Below are 21,794 nucleotides of genomic sequence, written 5' to 3' on the forward strand. Positions count from 1 at the left end.
ATAGGCTATTCCTTAATTTTGAAAAGAAAAAAGAAAGTGTTGAGCCCATTATTTTGTGACTAATTAATAATAACCATCCATTCACACAAAACTAGCAGATAAAAATCTTTCTTCCTGTGCAGACAGGTTTGAATACCTTAACACAGAAGTGTTGCTGAGTCTCTAAACCCATCAATCAAAACTTGCATTAAAGGTCAGACACTGTGTTGGAAAATAGGAGAATAAAGACATCCCAATTTCATTTAGGGAGATGCCATGGGAGGTTGACAATCCATGAACGAAATGTCAGATGTCATGATCACACAGGCATAAACGTAACAAGTGTCAGCCTGTAACTCAGACTTCTAGATTACATTGTTTTATGAGTCCATACATCTCCATGACAACAATGTGTATAGAGAAACCTCCATAATTAATAACACAGCATCTGAAGTAAAGAAAAGAAACCACTTTTTAAATCATTGTGCGGGGATGCCCTGGTGGCTCAGTCTGTTTAAAGTGGTTGCTTTCGGCTCAGGTCATGATTCCAGGGTCCTGGGATCGAGTCCACGGAGGGCTCCTTGCTCAGCAGGAAGCCTGCTTCTCTGTCTACCTGCTGCTCCCCCTACTTGTACTCTGTCTGACAAATAAATAAGAAAATCTTAAAAAAATAAATTAATCAGTGTCTAAGAATTCAGCATGTATGTGGAGCTAAAAATATTTTCTTTCATCTGTAAACTGTGGGCATGTTAAGTCCATGTAATAAATGCTTTCTTTATTCTTCCCACTTAGTAGATCATAAGGAATCTTCAAAGCAAAAGGGATTGTGTGTCCAGTGTCAAGAGATGTCATAGCATAAATTTGGGGGAAATAGAATATTGTACCTCTCTTGGAGATTTGAAAGTATTATAGCATATAAAAGGCGCAGAGAAATCCTACAGAGATGAATCTGCTTCAACTTTATTTGAAGGATTTCCGAAATGTATTACAGGACCATTTTGGTCTGCATACTACGCATGGATAACACAGGACAGGAGGGTCCTGCAGAACACTCTGAGAAACACTGATCTTGTCCAATATCCTCATTCATGGGGAGAGGGTACACAATTGCTCCAAGTTCACAAGACCAGGAAATGGCCGGGCTATACCCACTCTGCCTTCTATCAGTGAATTATGCGTGCCACCACCACACAGCAGAGCTCTGTTAAAATTGTTCCTGGACCATCACATTGCTCAGTTTTCCTAATTAAACTATAGGCTCCAGGAGAACGCAAAGTGGTTCCTTCTCTTTCATCAGTACTATAGGCAGGATGCCTGTGTGTCCCTCCTTCCCCAAAAATGCATATATTGAAGCTCTAATCCCCATGGTGGTTTTTGGAGGTAAGGTCTTTGGGAGATCATTAGATTTACATAAATTTATGAGGGTGAGACCCTCATGATGGGATTAGTGTCCTTATGAGAAGGGAAGGAGAGATCTCTCTCTCTCCAGACACATACACCAGGAAAGGCCCTGTGAGCACACACTGAGAAGGTGCTGTCTACAAGCCAGGAAGCAGACTGTCATCAGGAACCAAATACGCCAGCACCTGGGTCTTGGGCCTCAAGCCTTCTAGAACAGTGAGAAGCAAATGTTGTTGCTTGAGCATCCAGAGCTAAGACAGTGTGTGCATCACACACATTTAGCACATGGCCTGGAAGAAGCATAGATACTTATGTCGAATTGATAAATGGATAAAAGGATAGTAAATTATTGCAAAATGACCACAATTAATAGCTAAAAATATTTTGGCTGCTAAATAATGTGTTCTCTTATTTCCTATTAATAAAGAACAAATGCTGTGAAACAGATTGCACTTCACCTGTCTCTCATAAATAAGAATGAACAGGTTAACTCTTCCTAGTGACATATTGCTAAACCTCCTCTCACTGGTGTAAAAAGAGAACCATCTTGTCTTATATAGGACCTCAGTAATTTGCGGATGCCTGAAATTTTATCCTTTCCTTCATGATGAGAACGATCACTGAAGCCATGATTGTATCAGGCTTCTTTGCCAGAGCGATATTTACTACAAATGAAAGAAAATTTTCCCACTTATAAATGTACCAGACACACATATACCTCAGAAAACTTAGAACATTAAATGTAGTTGAAATTTTTAAATGTCGAGCCTTACACTTGAACAATTACACAAACATAATGTAATGGTATGTGCATTTATTAGCGTTCCCAGGGTTTCTGAATAAAAGGTAAATTATGTGTTTAAAATTATAACAATGATAATAATTTCTTAAAGTATCCTGGATTGTTTAATTTATATATCAGATAGACTAATGGTAATACTTATCAAATAAAACAGGCATTTGTACATGTGACTATATGTATACATATGCATATGTAACACATGTATTTATGCTCATGTGTTTTTGCTTTTCTTTTTAAAAAAAGCAAATATAAAATACTCAGATTTAATCGAAATTATTAAGACTTAATAGGGCAAATCATCACATTAGCTGATTGAATCAAGGAAATTTACAAAAAATATATTTTTAGTAAAATATACTGATAATTTTAATATCTTTTTCTTGGTTTTATGTTTTATAACATGATTTAGCAAACAATTTCCCTTGAGCCAAACCTGGTCATGCTCATTTCTTCCTGTACTGACCGCTTTCTTTAGTCCTTAAGCTGAATATATTTTCTCTGGCCCTTTACAAAAAGATACTGCTAAACCATGTTTAATAGTATTCTATCATATCCTTAAGGTATAACACTAAACACTTTCATAAAGATATCTGATCATTGTAAACATAAATTTGTGGTATTTATTATTATAGAGACTTGAGGAAACATTAAAGACTAATATGAACATTCTTAAATAATAAAATATCTGTACTGCCAGAAGTCTGCAAATAAACCATATTCATATAATGACAAATGTGATATAATTTAATATGTTGGATTTTACTTTAGCATGGTTTCAAAAACTCAAATCTAAGTGTATCTTTGAAAACAAAACAAAACAAAAATCTACAACTGTGTACAAACATTCAGGCCAAACATACTATTTGTTAGCTGACTAAGAAATTGGTAGCACAATAATAAAGTAAAGGAACATATTTTTAAAAGTATTCTCTGCTCTTTGAATGATGAGGGTTGATTTAACTAGTCCTTGAACTGTTTAACTCTTACTAAAAAAAAAAAAAATGCATCAAGTCTAGGAGTGATGTCATAAGATGGCAAAATAGGAAACCTTAGACCTTCCTTCCCTGATGGAGATACCAACTTAACAAAAATACAGACAAATTGCCCTTGGAAGAAATATAGAAACCAATTAAAAGGTTCCTGAACCCTAGGGAATCAAAAGCCAACTGCATTGAAGTTGGTTGGAAAATTCATGGCCAGAGATTCTCTCCACAACATAGTAGGCACAAATCTTGATTTCTTCCTGTGAAGGGAGAGAGAACAGTGAGATATATATCCAATGTTCTGACTTTTTAGAGAGCCGTCCAAGGAACTGGTCTCTCTCTTGCTTGAATACAAGGGCTGTTAGGAAGAAAAGCAAGGTTGGTGACTCAGAACAAAGGTAGTAAACATGGTCTGACCCACACTGGAACCTACAATCTGGTGGATAGGACCAAAAGGGGGGCTCAACTACAAAGAGTCCACAGCAGCAGGCAGATCTAAGGGGAAGCTCCTGATTAGCAACCGGGAAACCTCTCCTGATGCATGCACAAGCCCAGAGAGGTTTTAATCTCAGAAAAGGCTTGAGCATTCTACAGAATCTCCAGTTGGGCCAACTGGTGAAAGTCTCCCCTCTGTAAAACCAAACTGTAGAGACTGGGAGAGGCAGCTGATGCTTAAAAAGCCATTGTTGCAAAAGAAGGTAAAACAGCATACAAAGAAATAGGGGGAAATGGCCCAGTCAAAGGGTCAAATTAAATCTTTAGAAATTTACCCTAAGGAAATGGAAATATGAATTACCATAGAACTCAAAATTACTCTCATTGGACTGCTCAATGAATTATAGGAGAACAGATAAACCACTCACCTCAATCAAGAAAAGGATACATGAACAAAGTAAAAACATCAACAAAAAGACCATGAAGAAGGACCAAACAGAAATTTTAAACTAAAGAATCCAATAACTGAATTGACAAACCCATTAGAGAAGACCAACATTAGACTTAATCCAGCAGAAGAAAGAAATAGCAACCTTGAAGAAGATCAGTCATTTGAAATTATCAAGTCAGTGGAGAATAAAAGGCAAAAAAATGGATAAAGCTTAAGGGAATTGCAGAAGACCACCCAGCAGAACAATATATGCCTTATGGATATCCCAGAGGTAGAAAAAAAGAGAAAGGAAGGCAGAGGGTCTATTTGAAGAAACAGTGGCTGAAAACTGCCCTAAACTGAGGAAAGAAATGGACATACCAATTAAAGAAGCTCAAAGAAGTCCAACCAGGATAAATCTAAAGAAACCTATATTGAGGCACACCATAATCAAACCATCACAGATAAAAATGCAAAAAGAAAACATTTTTTTTTTCTTGAAAATGGCAATAGAAAAAAAAATGTAATGTTCAAGGAACCTCTTATCAGACTACCAGTGGATTTCTCATCAGAAATCTTGTTGGTTAAATGGAATCAGATGGTATAGAAAACCATGCAAAATTTTAAAACTCTCTAATAGAAGTAAATATGTAAAAACTATAGAATTCTGTAGTATTGATATTTAGTTACATAAATTACTTTTAAATCTGCTTAAAAATTTTTAAAACAAAAACATAGAAAGTAATTTTAAATTTATGTTAATGGATATGAAATATAAAAGGGAAATTTGTGTCGTCAATAAAGAGGGCAAGAAGAACAAACATAAAGGAATAGAATTTTTATATGTGATGGAAGTTACTATTAGTTGAAAATCATTATTTAAGAAGTTTTATGTAATTTCAATGGTATATTCAAAGAAAGTGTCTTTATAATACACACAAATTGAAATGAGAAATGATGACATATCATTACAAAAATATCAGCAAAACACAAAAGTCAACAAGAAAGGAAAAGAAGGGCACAAAAGCTATAAGACATTTCGAAAAGAAACGAATAAAATAGCAAAAGCAAGCTGTTCCTAATCAGTGATTACTCTAAATGTAAATGAATTAAATAAATAATTAAAAGACACAGATTGGCAAAATGATAAAAAATAAACAAGACCCAGTTATATGCTGTCTACAAAACACTCACTTTAGATCTCAGAACATGCATAAGCTAAAAGAGAAAGGATGAGAAGATATCCCATAAAAATAGGAAACTAAAGAGATCAAAGTGGCCACACTTACAAGAGACAAGATAGATTTTGAGATAAAAATTGCATAAGAGACAAAGATAGGCATTATATAATGAGAAAAGGATCAATTCACCGAGAAGATGTAATAATTATTATATGATAATAATTATTGTAATATATATTATATATAATGTTATATATAACATTAGGATTCCCAAATGTTTGAAGCAAGCATTGACAGAATGGAAGGAAGAAACAGACACAGCAAAATAATACTGAAAGCTTTCAATACCCCATTTTAACTTAGGGATAAAACCACCAGGCATATGATCAATAAGGAAGGAGAAGACCTGAACAACACTAAAGACCAAGCAGGCCTCACAGATATTTACAGAATACTCCACCCAAAAAGTCAAAATTCAAATTCATCTCAAGTATATAAGGAACATCTTCAAAGGTAAGGCAAATGTTCTGTCACAAAATAAATCTTAACCATATTTAAAAAGACTGAAATTATACAAAGTATCTTCTCTGACCATAATTGAATGAAACTGGAATTCAATAGCAGAGGGAAAACAGAAATTTCCACAAATTTGTGAAAATTAATCAAAATCTTAAATTCAATAAGACAAAGGCCAAATAACAAGAGAATTTAAAAAATATCTGGATGCATGAAAACAAAAATGTGACAGACCAACAACTTCTGGGATGCAGTAAAAGCAGGACTAAGAGGGAAATTTATAGCAGTAAATGGTTACTTTAAAAAAGAAGGAAGATCTTGAATAAATAATCTTACTCTACACCTCAAGGAACTAGAAAAAGAGAGCAAACTGAGCTATATGGTCAAGCAACCTCACTTTCGGGTATATATCCAAAGTATTTCAAAGAAAAACTCAAAGAAATATTTGTGCACTCACTTACAGCATTATTCACAATATCCAGAAAGTGAAAACAACCAAACTGTCCACCGACAGGAGAAAGTGTAGTGTATACATAAAATGAAGTATCATTTAGCCTTAACAAAAGGAAATCATGTCACAGGCTAAAATATGGATGGAACCTTGAAGACAATAAGCCAGTCACAAAACAACAAATAATGTATGATGCCGCTATATCTAAAACAGTCAGAATCACAGAAACAGAAGACAGAAATGGGGTTGCCAAGGGCTGGAGGGAGGGGAGAAGGGGAATTAGTGTTTATCGTATAAGATCTGCTAGATGACAAAGTCCTAGAGATCTGTTGCACAATAATGCGAATCTGTTTAACACTACAGAACCACACATTTAAAAATGGTGAAGATTGTCAGTTTTAGGGTATGTGTTTTTTACCACAATAAAAAATAAGCAGGTGTGGGGATAAGTATGTCAGGTCTAGACTGAGATACACAACATGGTTTGGACAACGCCCTCTAACTCGTAGCTTACCCTCCCGTAGCACCGGCTACACTGCATTTCAATACCCTTGTCTTCAACCCTCTCCTTCTTTGGGAAGACGCCTTACAGAGAGTGACCGTGTGTCTCCAAGAACCAGCAGGGCCTCACTCAATAGAATTTTTAAGAAAACCATGCGTCATGTGCATCTGTAGAAAATACAAAACCTTTCATAAATATGTAAAGATAAAAAAAATTGTTCACCCAGAAGAGTGAATTATATAATTTTCATTTCAAATGGACTATCAAAAACCAGATATGGCCACCATTCTATCCCTTATCTCTTTAAGTTTTTTCTCTTCCCCTATCTGGACATTATCACCTCATAATTAAATCACGTGAAAACAAACAAGTGAGCCAACAGAATTTATTAAGTCCTATACAGAGATTAAAGAAAGGAGGTGTGGAAGAAGAGTAATATTTCCCGGGATCCCAAAGAACTAACAGTCTAATTGGGTTTAAAGGCCATAAAGACCAATAATACAAAGAAAAAAGCATTGTAATTGAAGCATGTGGATAATCAATGCTGATAAAAAACAGAGGTCAGAGAGATGAACACGGATTGACACGGTGTGGGCAGCAGGCTGAGCGGCTCCTGAAGGACAGGTGGGATTCAGAAAGGCAGAGAGAAGTGGGGGAGAGGTCGTGGGGGAGGAGAAGTGGGGAAACACTCCCGGGAAAATGGTAATTTATACAACGTGTTTGTTGGACTGTAACTGGCTGAATGAAATGGCTTGAGGGACAACAGTGGGTGATAAAACCAGCTGACGCATTAGGCAGAGATGCCTAGATAAGGAGTGAGGAAATGTCGAGCCACTGAAGGACTTTTGGCAGGGGGTGACGTTTGATCAAAGAGACATTTGGGCGTAAACCTGAGCATGATGGCACTGGGACAGAAAGGAACAGAAACGGAAGGACCGGTGGAAAGTGACCAATGTGAAGAATGAGAGGAATGTCGAGATTGAGGGAAATGCATGTTTTTAACTGGAAAACACATCAGCGACCTGAGGAGGAAGGACTGTAAGGGGCTTCCTTGCTGATTATGCATCTGGTATGAAGTCACGCATGACTCCACGGAGGAACTTGACGAAAGCCCGCTCGGAAAGGAAGTTGTGCTTCATTTTTATTTATTAAACAGGACATCAAGAATAGACAAATCTGGTGAACAGGTGGAGGGAATCTCATAGTTTGGGGAGTGAGAAACAGCCTCATGTCATTTCCCCTTCCAAAACTTCTTCTTTTTATGACATTCAGAACTCTTCTCACTTTAGTCATTTACATGACTGAAGTCCACTCTCCTGTGTCTAGAGCTTTGATACAAAATGTGATAGGACGGGGCTTCTCATGAATGATTAGCCAAGGCTGGCTAAGTCCCTGTGCCACTAGTCATTACTTATTCAAATTCCAGCATCTTTCTTCCTCAGTTACTCAACATGGAAAATTTGCCATACTGGCAAAAGAACAGAGAACTCTTTTAAGTTTTTACATCCAAGGGATGAGTTTGATAATGTAACATCCTGAGTTTTAAGCTTTGAGTAAGAAGATCCTAAAACCAAATGAATGATTAAAAAATAGAATACTCATAGTTTTCAAGTGGCCACAAGTTTTCAACAAAGCAATGCACGTTTGTAGGTGGGACTCTATTGAAATATCTGTTCTGTAAGGACAAAAAGTCTAGATTGACCCATTATATGGCATAATGCTAGTTTGATATCTGATAACTGCTTCCCATATAATGTTCCTAGAGTTGGACTCAGAAACCCACTGTGGCTCAACCAATTTACTTTTCCGTAGCACTCACAGACTCCCTTCAACAGGACAGGACTTGATGAAAGTGATCACACTCCAACAGACCCCGCCATGACAGGTTCCTGTAATTGCACTGCTTCTCCTTCAGTGTTCTTCTGTGGCTGACTCCTGCCCATTCTTCCATCTTTCCTTCAAGAAAGATTCTCAGTCTAGTGCAGCACTGAAGTCATCTTACACGTCAGAACTCTGTTTATTTTCCTCGAGGTGCTTAGCACAGTCTGTAACCAGCACGAACTCTGGTTTTCTGGTGCACGACGCCCACCACTAGAATTCAAATTCTACCTGAGCAGAGACCATGTCTGCTCGCCTCCTCATGACCCTGTCTGCAATGCCTGGAGGACAGAGCAGAGGATCTAAGAGATGCTGGAATAATTCATGATGGATGCGGGGATGCCCACTGTCTACTTTAGGAGGAACACGATTGGGGGGGAGGGGCAATTATCCCCTAGAGATGAAATTAAGGCAAACCTGCATGTTCTGTGAAAGCCACTCCAAATGGAGAACCATCAAACCTAAAAGTAATCTCAAATGAGTCACAGGGGCAGATGCACCAAATGACAACTGTTAGTTTGAAACCGGGTTCCTTTCTGTGTGGGCAACTGTCTTAGTCATGAGCAGCAGGAGTGGCAGCCTCGTTGACTTAGTGACTGCTGAGTCTCTCAAGCAGCCACCAGCAGGCCCGCTGACGAATGCACATCATGCGAAGACACACGTCTTAGAGACGCATGGGAACAGCAGGCGAGGCTCCCAGATGTAACTGCAGGATAAGCCTTCCGTCCTAGCCGCCCACCCCGCCACTTCGCAGATATCATGCCTGAGATTCCAAAGACTACAGGGAAACTTGCTTTCAATCACTTATGTGTCAACTGAAGAACCATGAGATTAAGTCATGCCTGTTGCGCCTTTCACTTAAATGTAATACTCATAAAAATGCTCACATATCACAGGTGGGAAGAACGCACTCACTTGTCATCCATTTTGTGTGTGTTACATTCAACTCCAAATAAAGCTGGAATTCTCCTGTCACCAAACCAAGTTACGGTAATGTTGCATGCCTGAAATAATCTCCTAAGAGAGATTTCAATTTTTTGGGGGGGGGGGGATCTCTGGAATTCTGGAATTCTCTGTGATGTAAAAGCCAGGATTTATAACACAGTTGACCTTTGAACGACATGGGTTTGAACTTGGTGGGTCTACTTACATGAAGATTTATTTATTTATTTATTTATTTAAGATTTTATTTATTCATTTGATAGAGATCACAAGTTGGCAGAGAGGCAGGCGGGGGGTGGGGGGAAGCAGGCTCCCTCCTGAGCAGAGAGCCCGATGCGGGGCTTGATCCCAGGACCCTGAGATCATGACCTGAGCTGAAGGCAGCGGCTTTAACCCACTGAGCCACGCAGGCGCCCCTTACATGAAGATTAAAAAAAAAAAAACAAAAATGCAGCACAGTACTAGAAATATATATTTGTTTCCTGGTGAGTTTTTAAATAACATCTTCTATTCTCTAGCTTACTGTGCTGTAACAATGTAGCACATGATACATATGACAGGCAAAAGATGACTTAATTGACTGCGTACGCTACTGGTAAGGTTTCTGGTCAATGGTAGGCAATTAATTAAGTGTTGGGGGAGTTGAAGGTGACACGAAGGTTTCAACTACTCAGGGGTTGGCACCCCCCCACATTGCTCAAGGGCAAACTGTACTTTGAATACTTCTGTGCTCCTTGGTCCAGTTAGAACTTAACAGAAAACAAGGAAGACAGGAATAATTATCAATTGCCCTGACTGAAAGCAGTTTTTATAGGATTCAGGGAGGCATTCTTTGTTTGCCAAACTAAAAATTAGCTGAGGGTCTCAGGAGATTCTATGGAGTAAGAACATTTAGAAAAAAAATTATGGATCAACAAGTGATCAATATAGAAATAAACACAAAAGGGGGCTTAACATGAAGTAATTAAGAGGACAACTTCATTATACATTGAATGAGTACTGGTTTACAAAACGTTCACTTGGTGGGAAGCAGTGAGCTCTAATCTCTGGGTATGCAGAAAGAAATCTCTGTAAACACACCCAGGGTAGAACTGACGCTCTGTCTTGTTCAATCTCTCATTTCTTGTAGTTTCACTCATGTCCATCATTCAAATTGAGAAAACTTAATAGCATTAATGTAAGATTAAAGTGACATTAAAATAGTCATCAATACTTTTCACATATTTATAAGGATCTTTGTAATCACAGAGGGCTAATCGAAGTTGTCAATATTCAATTGTAATAGTATCCAATTAAAAGCACATAGTACTTTTGATTGCAAAAAGCTCAGTGCATTTTCCTGAATTTCAGTCTTTATTTAGATAGTTCTTTCTGAATTCCTGTTTTGAAAGGGATACAGAAAGAAGGAAAATATAGTACTTACTGAAAACAAGCATAAACATGAAGGAAATTAATGCACTTAACTATATTATGTTCTTAACATTATATCAAAAACTGCTATAGGACTGTGATGTAAATATCACTTCTGCATTGTCCAGTAAACCATTTTTAAAATTTTATATTTAACTTATTTTTATTAACCTATAATGTATTATTTGTTTGGGGGTACTAGTTTTGAAGACAACTTCCCTTGCAAATTTTAAGTACCTTTTAGAATACAGAACAACGAAGGAATTTATATCTTTTAATTAATTACTACATTTTCCTTTTTAAAAAGAAAATCAAGCCAATAAATTCTATTTCCTTTTTGCTTGTATTGTCACAAATTCAAAGCTACACTGAATGCTAGAATTATAGCTAGTTTACTCTAGGTGGTCAGTACATTTATAACTTCCTCCCTAGTTTGGTTGCTGTTTAAAATTTTATTTCTTTATTAATTTCCTTCTTGTATACATATTTTTAAGTTGTATCCAATATCCGAAAGCAGATATGTCATTTAAAAAAACAGATAGTCTTATATTATTTGTCTATGTATCTTTTGATGAGGTCTTATACATTTATGTATACTTTTTTCCACTATACACTTAATTACCAATGATATAACATATGAGTTATCTATAATAAGTTTTGAACTTGTCGCACTTGAAATAATAATACTATATCAGAGTGCTCTAGAGAAAATACTGTTTCAAAACTATTGACCTATGAACCAAATCAAGTAAACAGTAAAATATTTTACATGTATTTTATAATGGTAAATAATCATTTCAGCTGACAACTGATACACTATATCAATTATGGTCACTTTGAATAGTGACAGCTATGGATGAGGTCCAATGTGGAAACCATTGTCCCACGTCTAGGGCTCTGGCCCACGAACTGAGAAGTCCACGATGGACCAGAGCCAGGAAAATACACACTATGACAACAACAGCCTCACATAAAACAAAAAAGTGCAGAAACGCATTCAGAATAAATTTATTCTGACAAAGACTGGAGTTTGAACCAGTGATTTATAGTTATTATGAGGAAAAAAACATGCTAAAATTTGAGAAAAAGAAGAAATCTCCAATTAGTCCTGCCTTGTAAAGGAGACACATTCAACTCAAACAATGTAAGAGTTTGCAAATTTACTTCTCTAGAAATTTTCTCTTTTTCCTCATAGCTGGGTCACTGTTTAAAGAAGGCTGGCTTACTGTACGTGTTGTAAGATATCTGAAACATATACCGCACAGTAGCTTCCCTGTCTCCCCTGCCTCCTGGAGGCCAAGTGTCCGGTCTTACAGACTTCAGGAATGTTTTGTTAACTCCACTTGCTTCCCAATAGTGAGTTCTGATAAGAGAAACAAAAACAAACACAACACAAAACAAAAAAACAAAACCAAAAAACCTCACAAACTCCTGAGAAAAACTGAAATAAATCCACTTCTACACAGGCAGTTATCTCGGTGCTATTCTGACTGAATGCCATGCATGAGCCCTGGGGATGCTTGCGTAAGTGCAGTGACCTTGCACCAGAGGGCAAATTCACTCAGGGGCTTATTGGGTTAACCTGGGATAGATGCATTCAATGGGGTGTCGTATGCAGAATTAGAATTAAAATATCTTCCAATTTGGCAAGACAAAGGTACATATAAGCTGAGACACAATAATAGTCTTATTTAATAGAGAAGATTTTTTTAAAGACTTACTTATTAGAGAAAGAGAATGTGCTTGCATTTGAGTGGGGGAGGGGCAGAGCGACAGAGAATCTTTAAGCAGACTCTATGCTCAATGTGCAGCCTGATGTGGCGCTCAATTTCAGACCCTGAGATCACGACCTGAGCGAAATCAAGAGCCAGAGGTTTAACTGACTGAGCCACTCAGGTGCCCCTTCATAGAGATTTTAATCATCAAAACCAGGATTGTTAAGTAAACAGAGGTATACGTAAAAATCTGAATAAATAGTTTCTATGCAAGAAATTTCTAAATGGGGTAAACTTCTAAATTGGATGGACTTACACTGTCAATTTATCTGTAATGTAAGTAAATATTAAATTTAATTGTATAATTTATCTGTAAATATCTCTGAATTTCTTCATAGTTAGGATGAATCCTTTATCACTATGTTACAATTATGTGTGTGCTGCATGGATGATAGATATAGATAGACAATTTCTTTTAAAAATGAGCATTCCAGAAAAGCTTCTTCATGGTCAACCTAAAGAAAATAATTTTGATATTTATATATTTATCTTTGAACAAGGGGAGACCCCTAAAATGATTTCCACTTCCACGAGGAATATAGATACCTGAACAGTAAACCACTGTTTTCAGTTTAACAATGAGAAAATCTAAACTGCAAAGTCATAACTTCCCTTGAACTCGTCCCGGAGCTGAGGTTGCAGGTAGCTAGCTGAAAGCAATTCCAAAGAAGAGAAGCCCGTTCCAGGGGACACAGGGCGTGGAAGCCGTCTCTGTGACAGAACACAGGACAAAGGCAGCCAACACTCATACTTCAGAAAGAACAAAACGAACCAGGTAACCTCTTGGCAAACCACCAAAGACCAACCCCAGGGCTAAAACAGCTCAAGGACCCAGATGGAGTGGAGTCTGCCGTTCCTTCTACAGGTGATTTAGAGCAATGTTGGGGGCACAGCAAGAGCCTGGAGGGAGCCCCCTGCACCCACCCCGCCACACAGTGTTTCTATGGAGAGAAAGGCATGAAGCATCACATGCTGCCCTGAGCCCATCACTTGCAGCCAATGAGACAGGCACTGTAGCCAGAGAAGGGTGGATGGAAAAGATCTGTGTCCAGGGTGTGGCCAGAGAACCAGCATGGGCTTAATGTCCTCTATGGATTCCAAGATTATGGTCCCCTAGCCCTGGGGACAAGCAGGAAGTTCCCCTTGGAAGACTGACAACAGGTAGAACTGGAGGCCTTGGGAGGGAGGCTGGGGATGCTGAGCATATGTCATCTCTAAACGTAGACTCCTGGGGTCTGGCACTGCCTGGAAGAGAACGGCAGCAGAGCCCTGAGGCTGGCATGCACCCAGCACGGAGTGACAGGTTATGGCAGTCTACTACTGGGGAGGGAGAGAGTTTGGAGGAAGACCACATCTTCTGAAAATCTGTTTAGAGATGACCGGAAACCAAGGTGGAGGACTAACGCTGAGAAAATCACTGGAACTCAGCACATGGTGCCTGGTGGCTCACCATCTGGGGAACTTGAAGGGAACCAAAAGCAAGCAGAGTAAGAGGACTCAAACTAGTTCACCTGGGGCCCAAAGGGACTCGGTAGCTTACCAGCAGTGGTGTGCCCATTCCCAGGCATACATATTATGAAAAGCGTTCTCCACCGTTCTACTCAAGGTGTCCATGCTTAATAAAGCATTTTGAGACGCACAAAAGAGGCAAGAAAAAGCAAACCCTTGTCCAGAAATAAAGCAAAAAAGCCAGATGCAGAACATACTCCCAGAATGGAGATATTTATTTTTAAAGATTTTATTTATTTATTTGACAGAGAGAGAAACAGCGAGAGCAGGAACACAAGCAGGAGAGTGGGAGAGGAAAAGCAGGCTCCCCCTGAGCAGGGAGTCCTATGTGGGGCTCGATCCCAGGACCCTGGGATCATGACCTGAGCCGAAGACAGATGCTTAACCAACTGAGACACCCAGGGGCCCCGAAAGGAGATATTAAATGGGAATATTAAAATAAGTATGAGAAATATGTTAAAAAATCTAGGGAGGCAGGAGGCATGCATGAAGAGATGGAGTGATGATTGTAGAGAGACTATAAGGATAGAAAAAGTCAAGTGAAAATTTTAGTCGGGGAGTACCCACAATATCAGAGATGAAGAATGCATCTAATGGACTCGTTAGTAGATGTGACACAGCTGGGAAGGACTTAGTGAATCTGAAGAAAGGTTAAGAGCAATCACACAAACCAGGACACAAGGAGAAAATAGTGAATAAAGCAGAAGTGAGCGCCAAGAAGTGTGAAAGAATGTCTGACAGCCTAACGCACATGTAATGGAGTACCAGCAGAAGCTGAAAGAGACGGGCTGACGGCAATATTTGGGATTACAATGTGGCTGAGATTTGTTCGTGACCAACAGAAGATGTCAGAGCATAGATCAAGTACATCAAGAACGTCAGGACGAATATTGAGAGGGCGCTTACGCTCTGCCCTAGACACATAGTAATTAACGTGATGAAAATAGAACATAAAAGATAAAATGTTGCAGCAAGCCAGAGAGAAAGAACACACGCATGTCTACAGATGCAGGAAGTAAGAAGTTACTTCTCATCATCAACTAAGAGATGAGAAGACAAGGGAATGACATCTAACACACTGAAAACAAGAAACTTTCAACCCAGACTTCTATACTTGGAAAGTATCTTTCAAAAATGAAGATGAAATAATGACTTAAAAAAAAAAAAGGCAAAAGCTGGGAGAATTCATCGTCAGTAGACCCACACTACAAGAAAGATGAAGGAGCGGTCCTTGGACAGAAATTTGGGTTGACCCAGTTACATAACGAGCTCCAGAGATGCTAAAAGCAAAGGTAAACATGAGATATTTATTTTTCTTATTTTCTATTTACTCTAAAAGATCACTGTTGTAGTAAAGTAGTAGAAACGTAAAAACCAAATGTAGTAAAAATATTTTGTGGGCTTTATAGCCTGTAAAAATAAAATGTAAGGCAATGAATAACATAATGGAAGGAAAGCAGATATTAGAAATACACCCTTGTAAGTCTCTTTTACATGAAAGGGCATAATATCACTTGAAGGTAAGCTGTGCTAAAATAATAAAGATGTATCTTTTAAACTCTAGGCAGATCATTACATTTTTTAAGTTTTATCTAATCAACCCATAGTGGAGATAAATTGAAGCAATAAAAATATTCAGTTAAACCAAAAGCTGGCAGGAAAAGAGGGGAGAATCAACAAAATATAAGACAGAGAAAGGTTCCAATATGGCTTATGGCTTCGATCTTATCATCTCTTCTGCCACCAAATCCCACTGAAATCAATAAACCCTGGTTACTGACATACTGATATACATTGTACACACACACACACACTCATGCAGAAGAGATATTCCTATATATAAAACATTCTATGCTCTTTCGTGTTGAGTTTAAGGACAGCTGCCGCCATATTGTTCCTTAGGAGCGAGTTCATATGCTACATATCCTTAGCACAGATTTTCTTATTTTCAGGATCCACCAGTATCACTATTGTCTATAAACATCTTTAAAGTTTCATGAAATCTATTTGTTTGGTTCTGTTTTGGTAGTTTTTCTGAAGAAAAGAACCCAGAGCAAGGGTGACACCTGTGTCCTACTGTGGAACTGTGTCAACATTCCCATCCAGGTCAGAAGGACGCTGACCTGGCAAACGCAGGAAGAACTCAATGATGCTGATCGTTCAAGTGTTACTCAGATCACGCAAGAGAATCCAGGTCATACATATGGGATCAGGCCTTCTTGGAATTGCTTCTGTGACTGGTAAAATTTGATAATTCATCCCTTCAAATAATAATGCTTGTTTTCTGTTTGGGACGTTCCCGTCAGTGCCCATCTAGAACAACGAATTGTGATAATTACCCGGACCTCGTGCTTACTTCAAAGTCCTCATTCAGAAGCAGGTGTGGATCAGCCATGGTAGCTCTGGTTTTAGGGAAAGACAAACTGATTCAGAAGCTCCTCTACCTTCCTTGGATCATCGACCTGCTCATGATCCTTGGGGTCGTCGTTTGTAAAACAGCAGTGCATGCTGTCTTTATGACGGGACAATTGGGATCCTCGCACAGGGTTCAGTCAAGGGCCTTTGTGACGAAGTGTCTCACGTTCCGTGGGTTACTAGCAGTGCGACTATGGGCCATGTCCTTCCTTCTTTAAGTGCTGGGCATCCCTCAATCCAGGGCTTTTGGAGGACAAGTGAATAAGTAGCTGTAACATGTTCAGAGCAGGACCCACATAGAGTGTGTGTTTTCATTGTTTTTCTTATAATTTCATGAATATCAATTTTAGTGACAAATCTGAATTTAGAGGCTTGCAGATCGACAGTATATATTTTAAGTAGGTGGAAATACATCAACCGATTAAAATATGCAACAATCTTTTGGCGGCTTAATTCAACAGTCCTTGTACTCTTCAAGGTTGGCCTCAATGAGATTAATTCTATAAACCCTTAAAATGACACATATTTTCAACTCTGGCCCAAGGAATCAGAAGGAAATGAGCGCCTATAAATAATACAAGAAGTTGGGAGGACACAAATGACCCGGGGGATGGGGGGACGGCAGGTGGTCAGAATGGTGTTAGCACAAGAAAACAATCCCTCAGAACAAAGGTTAGCAAATGAAAATGTAGCATTAGTCTGGGCAACCAAAAAATAAATACGGTAAGTATTTGAAAAAGGCCTTGGATATTTAAGCAAAATGGATTTGGTGGGAAATATCTGTCTTTCTCTTTTAATGAAGTATACTGGTTAGGAATAAAGTGGAAAGTAGATAATTATATTGTTGCTGTTGTAATTGTACATAATAGCAACTGAGGATGAATTATTTTATGAGCACCTCTTTTTATAAGAAGTGAGTAAAAAGCCCAAATCCACAAGATGAGTTTGAGAGAAAGACAGAAGAACATTCCTGAGTTCTAACGTTGCTAAAAATATTAGTGAATTTATTAACACTATCATAAATAAGGCTGATAGTTTCCTATCTACAGATGTTCACAAAATGTATCAAAGTAGCAGATTTTTTTCCCAGACATTTCCTACATAAATAACATCCACACCATCATTTTACACTGTCACCAAAGTAGTCCTATTCAAATAAATTGGAATAAACTTGCATACAAATGCCTGTAATAAGTAGGGGAATTTAACTGAAATGGGAAACAGCCCCGTGGTTTGTGTCTGGTTCAGAATATTTATCATCAGCTGGAAATCTGGCCTTTCAAAAACATGCATGCATTTACATCTCAACAAACTGTTTATCTCAATTCAAAAGATCACTTATTAAAACTTATCCATGTATTTGCTTATTTGCAACTGCTTATTAAAGATGATGAATATCAACATTAAGCATTTTCAGTGCTTGAAAACATGTCCTAAAATAAACCTGACTCTCATTGGAAATTCTTATTTCATTTTTACAAGGTTTACCTGCATCATCAAACGCCAAAGAAGAGTTGCGAATCTGACTTTTGTCAACCCATTTATCAGACTCCTAACTCATCTGCACATTCATTTTTAAAAGGTTAGCGTCTCCTTCGCAATACCTTCTTCCAATTAAAATGAATAATACACAAAGCAGCAGGCTCGGTGGTGGTTCCGTGCTGGGCCTCTGCTAACAGCCTTGGAGGCTATAAGGGGAAAGGCCTTATGACCATAATCTGTGGGAAATTATGATTTTCTAGGTTTCGGGATATTAATATGAACATCTGCTATCACTCACAAAGAAAAATCAGGAATCACACAGTGTCGCTTTGTGCTTTTCAACAATTACTCTAGATACTAACATCTGCATGTCCTCATTCCTTTGCTTTTTACAATATATATTGCACTGAGAAAGATTTTAAACGATGCACGTTCATGCAACTTGTAGTTTTGGAACAACACTATTCTCCTACGCAGTAAGGGCGTGGACTTCCATTTTGTTCCGAAAAGCGCTCAGTAAAACAAGGGAAGTTGGACGCAGAAAGAGTTGACCTTACTTTTGTACTCCAGGTGAAAGCCGGCAGCTGCTACACTGATATCGGACTGGAAATGCAGATAGAGCTGGTGGGAGGTGCTGTTCAGAAGGGCTGGGACTGTGGTTCCTGCAGGAGACAGGGAGTAGAATAGTCATTTGACAAATGCATTCGCTTTTCCGTCTATACTACGGATGTGGTGTCTGCTTCAGTTTCCAAATCCCTATGGCCTGGTGGCTACCTGTGTAATCTGTGTACTGGCTCTAATCCTTCTGTACTTTGAGCCTTTCTCTTGTTCTCATACCATAAAGTGGCACATGTTCTCTGTTCTCCTCAAGCTGACATGACATCTATCGTCTCAGTGCACAAACTCACCAATTCTTACATTTTCCCATGCACTGGCTTTACATTGCATTCTTCTTCTTTTTTTAAGATTATATTTATTTATTTGGGAGAGAGAAAGAGTGCACGCACAAGCATGGCGGGGGGAGAGCAGAGGGAGAGTGAGAAGCAGACTCCCCACTGAGCAGGGCTCCTGATGCAGGGCTCCCTCCAGGGTCCTCCAATCAAGACCTGAACCTACAGCAGACGCTTAACCAGCTCAGCCACCCAGGTGCCCCTCACACTGCATTCCTTTAACGACACAATCATTTTGGTTTTTTCTTATTTTGGCTTGAACAAAGAAGGGACAAAACTTAAATGAGCATGTCTTATGGAGGCCCAGGGGTGGGGGGAGGAGAGAGGGGGACAGTTAGCCTGGGGGACTGATCCAACATATTACTGCTAAAACGCTGCTTTTGACTACATTCTCTCTCTTCTCTCCTTGTGTGCGCCATGCTAAATGATGTTCCCGTTGAGATTGGCACATGATTCCAACTAAACACGTGTGAAAAGGAAAAGGCAGGTTTATGACAAATAATGTCTTTACTTAAAATGTTCTGCCTGTGTTGTGATGACCGACAAGTCAGTAGGAGATGTACAGACGTTGAGGATAAGAGTGACAAAGACACTGTGATACTGGAGGGGGCTGAGGAGAAGAAGAATGTCCAACAATAGGAATTTTAAAGTATTCTGGTGGGAGGCATTCCATAGGGAAACGATAAGCCGCTTTAAATTCTGTGTTCTACGACTGCACATGCTTTGCCGCCTGCACGGCCTGGCTCTCTCAAACGCATACTCAGCACTGAGGAGAGTCAAGGAAACTCCTGCTGGGTCAAACTCACCATCGTGTGAGCAAATTACTAGACCAAGCTACACTGAAAATGATCCTACTGTGTCAAGAAAGAAATACTATTTCAAATAATAGAATAAGGAGATAAGCTCATAATTATCCAAGACAGATGAACATTGTCATAGAGGGAAGCTCCTCCATCATCCTTCCCTCTCCAGCGATCCCGGTGTCCTCCACCAGCTCTAAGTCAACGGCTCCAGGTGGAGATTCCAGTGGGCCTCACGTCCCTGGGTGTCCAAAGGACAATTGAAGATGGCCTGTGCCAAGCCTAACTCTTAATCCAAGCCTGCAAACGCTGGCCAGCCTCCTGCGCCCCTCACGCCGGTCAACATGTCAGCACCTCCTCCCTCCCCCATCAGAGCCGCCCTTTTCTCTGTGACACTGCGCTCCTCTGCAACCTGCCCACAGACCCCACCTCGCTCACCCCCCGCCCCTTCACCGCCATCACCCCTGTGCCCTCCTCCTGCACCCATGAGCTCGAGGAGGGCAGCCCTCTCTTGGCCTGTTTTCTGAACCCACTGTTGTCCCCAGAGAGTTCATTCTCTGTTCAGGAGTTGGAAGAAAGGATTTTTTTAAAAAATGAACTTATGATTATTTCATACTAAAATTCTCATGGATTCGTGATGATCTTAGAATGGAATTTCAGCCTCCTTGATTTGGCCTAAAGACCTTGCATGATCTAACCACTGTCTGTATTTCTAGCTGCTTTTTCACAACTGATTTTTCTGTTCGAGGTGTCCCCATAATTGTAGCCTGTTTCTCTTCAACCCATTTTACCTTTTTATTAACATTCCATTATAATTAACATACAGTGTTACATTAGTTTCAGGTGCACGATATGACTCAACACTTCTACGCATTACTCCGTGCTTGTCCCGACAAGTGACAAGTGCATTCTTAATCCCCAACACCCATTTCCCCAGCCCACACCCCCGCCCCTGTGATGACCACCAGTATGTTCTCTACATTCAAGAGTCTGCTTTTTGTTTGTCTCTCTTTTTTAATTTGCTCATCTGTTTCGTTTCTTAGAATCCACACAGGAGTGAAATCGTACGGTAAGTGTCTTTATCGGACTGACTTGTTTCCCTCAGCAAAGCACTAGCTGGCTCCATCCATGTTGTTGCAAATGGCGAGATGCCATTCTTTGTCATGGTGAGTGATATTCCATCGTATGTCTACACCACGTCTTCTTTATCCAGTCACCCATCCGTGGGCCCACAGGCTGCTTCCGTATCTCGGCTGTTGTAAATCATGCTGCCATAAGCATGGGTTGGCAAGGATGCAGAGAAAGGGGAACGAACCCTCTTACACTGTTGGTGGGAATCCAAACCAGCACAACCATTCTGGGAAACAGTATGGAGTTTCCTCAAAAATTAAAAATTGAGCTAACACGATGCAGTAATTATTCCTACCTCGTCCTACTCTTTCAACAATCTCCCCTCCCTTCTCACACCAAGTCACTCACTAGCGCATGCAGTAAATACATCTTCGTCAGCTTGATAAACCCATAAGCCTCCTCACCAGACACACCAGTTACTTCCTGGCTACACACCAGGCAGAACCTCCCCTGGTCAGCACAGAGCCTCAGAGCCCGGTGCGTCATTCAGCAGCTGACGACAAGAGACAGAGAGACCCACCCGTGAACCGCGGAGCTGTGGAAGCGTCTACTTTGTGGCCCACAGCTGTCATCGCTCTCAGCTCCCGCCTGGGCTGCTGGAATGAGCATCTGTGGACCTCCCACACCCTCGTCCGCCTTCTCCTTGTTCCGCACACAAAACCAGCTCGTCACAAATGAAGAATGCTTGTAAATTTCATTTCTAGATATGGATGAAAGACACATGTTTCATTGACATTTTTAAACTCTTTTAATGTGTTCTGAGGGCTCATCCCACAGGCCGGGGAAATTCAATCCCCATCCTGACTGGGGGTCCCTTCCCTG

The 21,794-nt window shown here is 39.6% G+C and overlaps 1 protein-coding gene across 1 annotated transcript in view; it reads right to left on the bottom strand.

Moving 5' to 3' along the window:
* LOC111144434 (CUB and Sushi multiple domains 1) overlaps positions 1 to 21,794 on the bottom strand; it is a 1,720,260-nt gene that overhangs the window by 189,567 nt on the left and 1,508,899 nt on the right. The window contains exon 36 of the mRNA XM_022498737.1: positions 18,649 to 18,753. Coding sequence (XP_022354445.1) covers positions 18,649 to 18,753 — 105 coding nt within the window. The remainder of the gene's footprint in view (positions 1 to 18,648; positions 18,754 to 21,794) is intronic.

Source organism: Enhydra lutris, unplaced genomic scaffold, assembly GCF_002288905.1.
Source record: "Enhydra lutris kenyoni isolate GAN:26980312 unplaced genomic scaffold, ASM228890v2 scaffoldscaffold11, whole genome shotgun sequence".
NCBI classification, from domain to species: domain Eukaryota; kingdom Metazoa; phylum Chordata; class Mammalia; order Carnivora; family Mustelidae; genus Enhydra; species Enhydra lutris.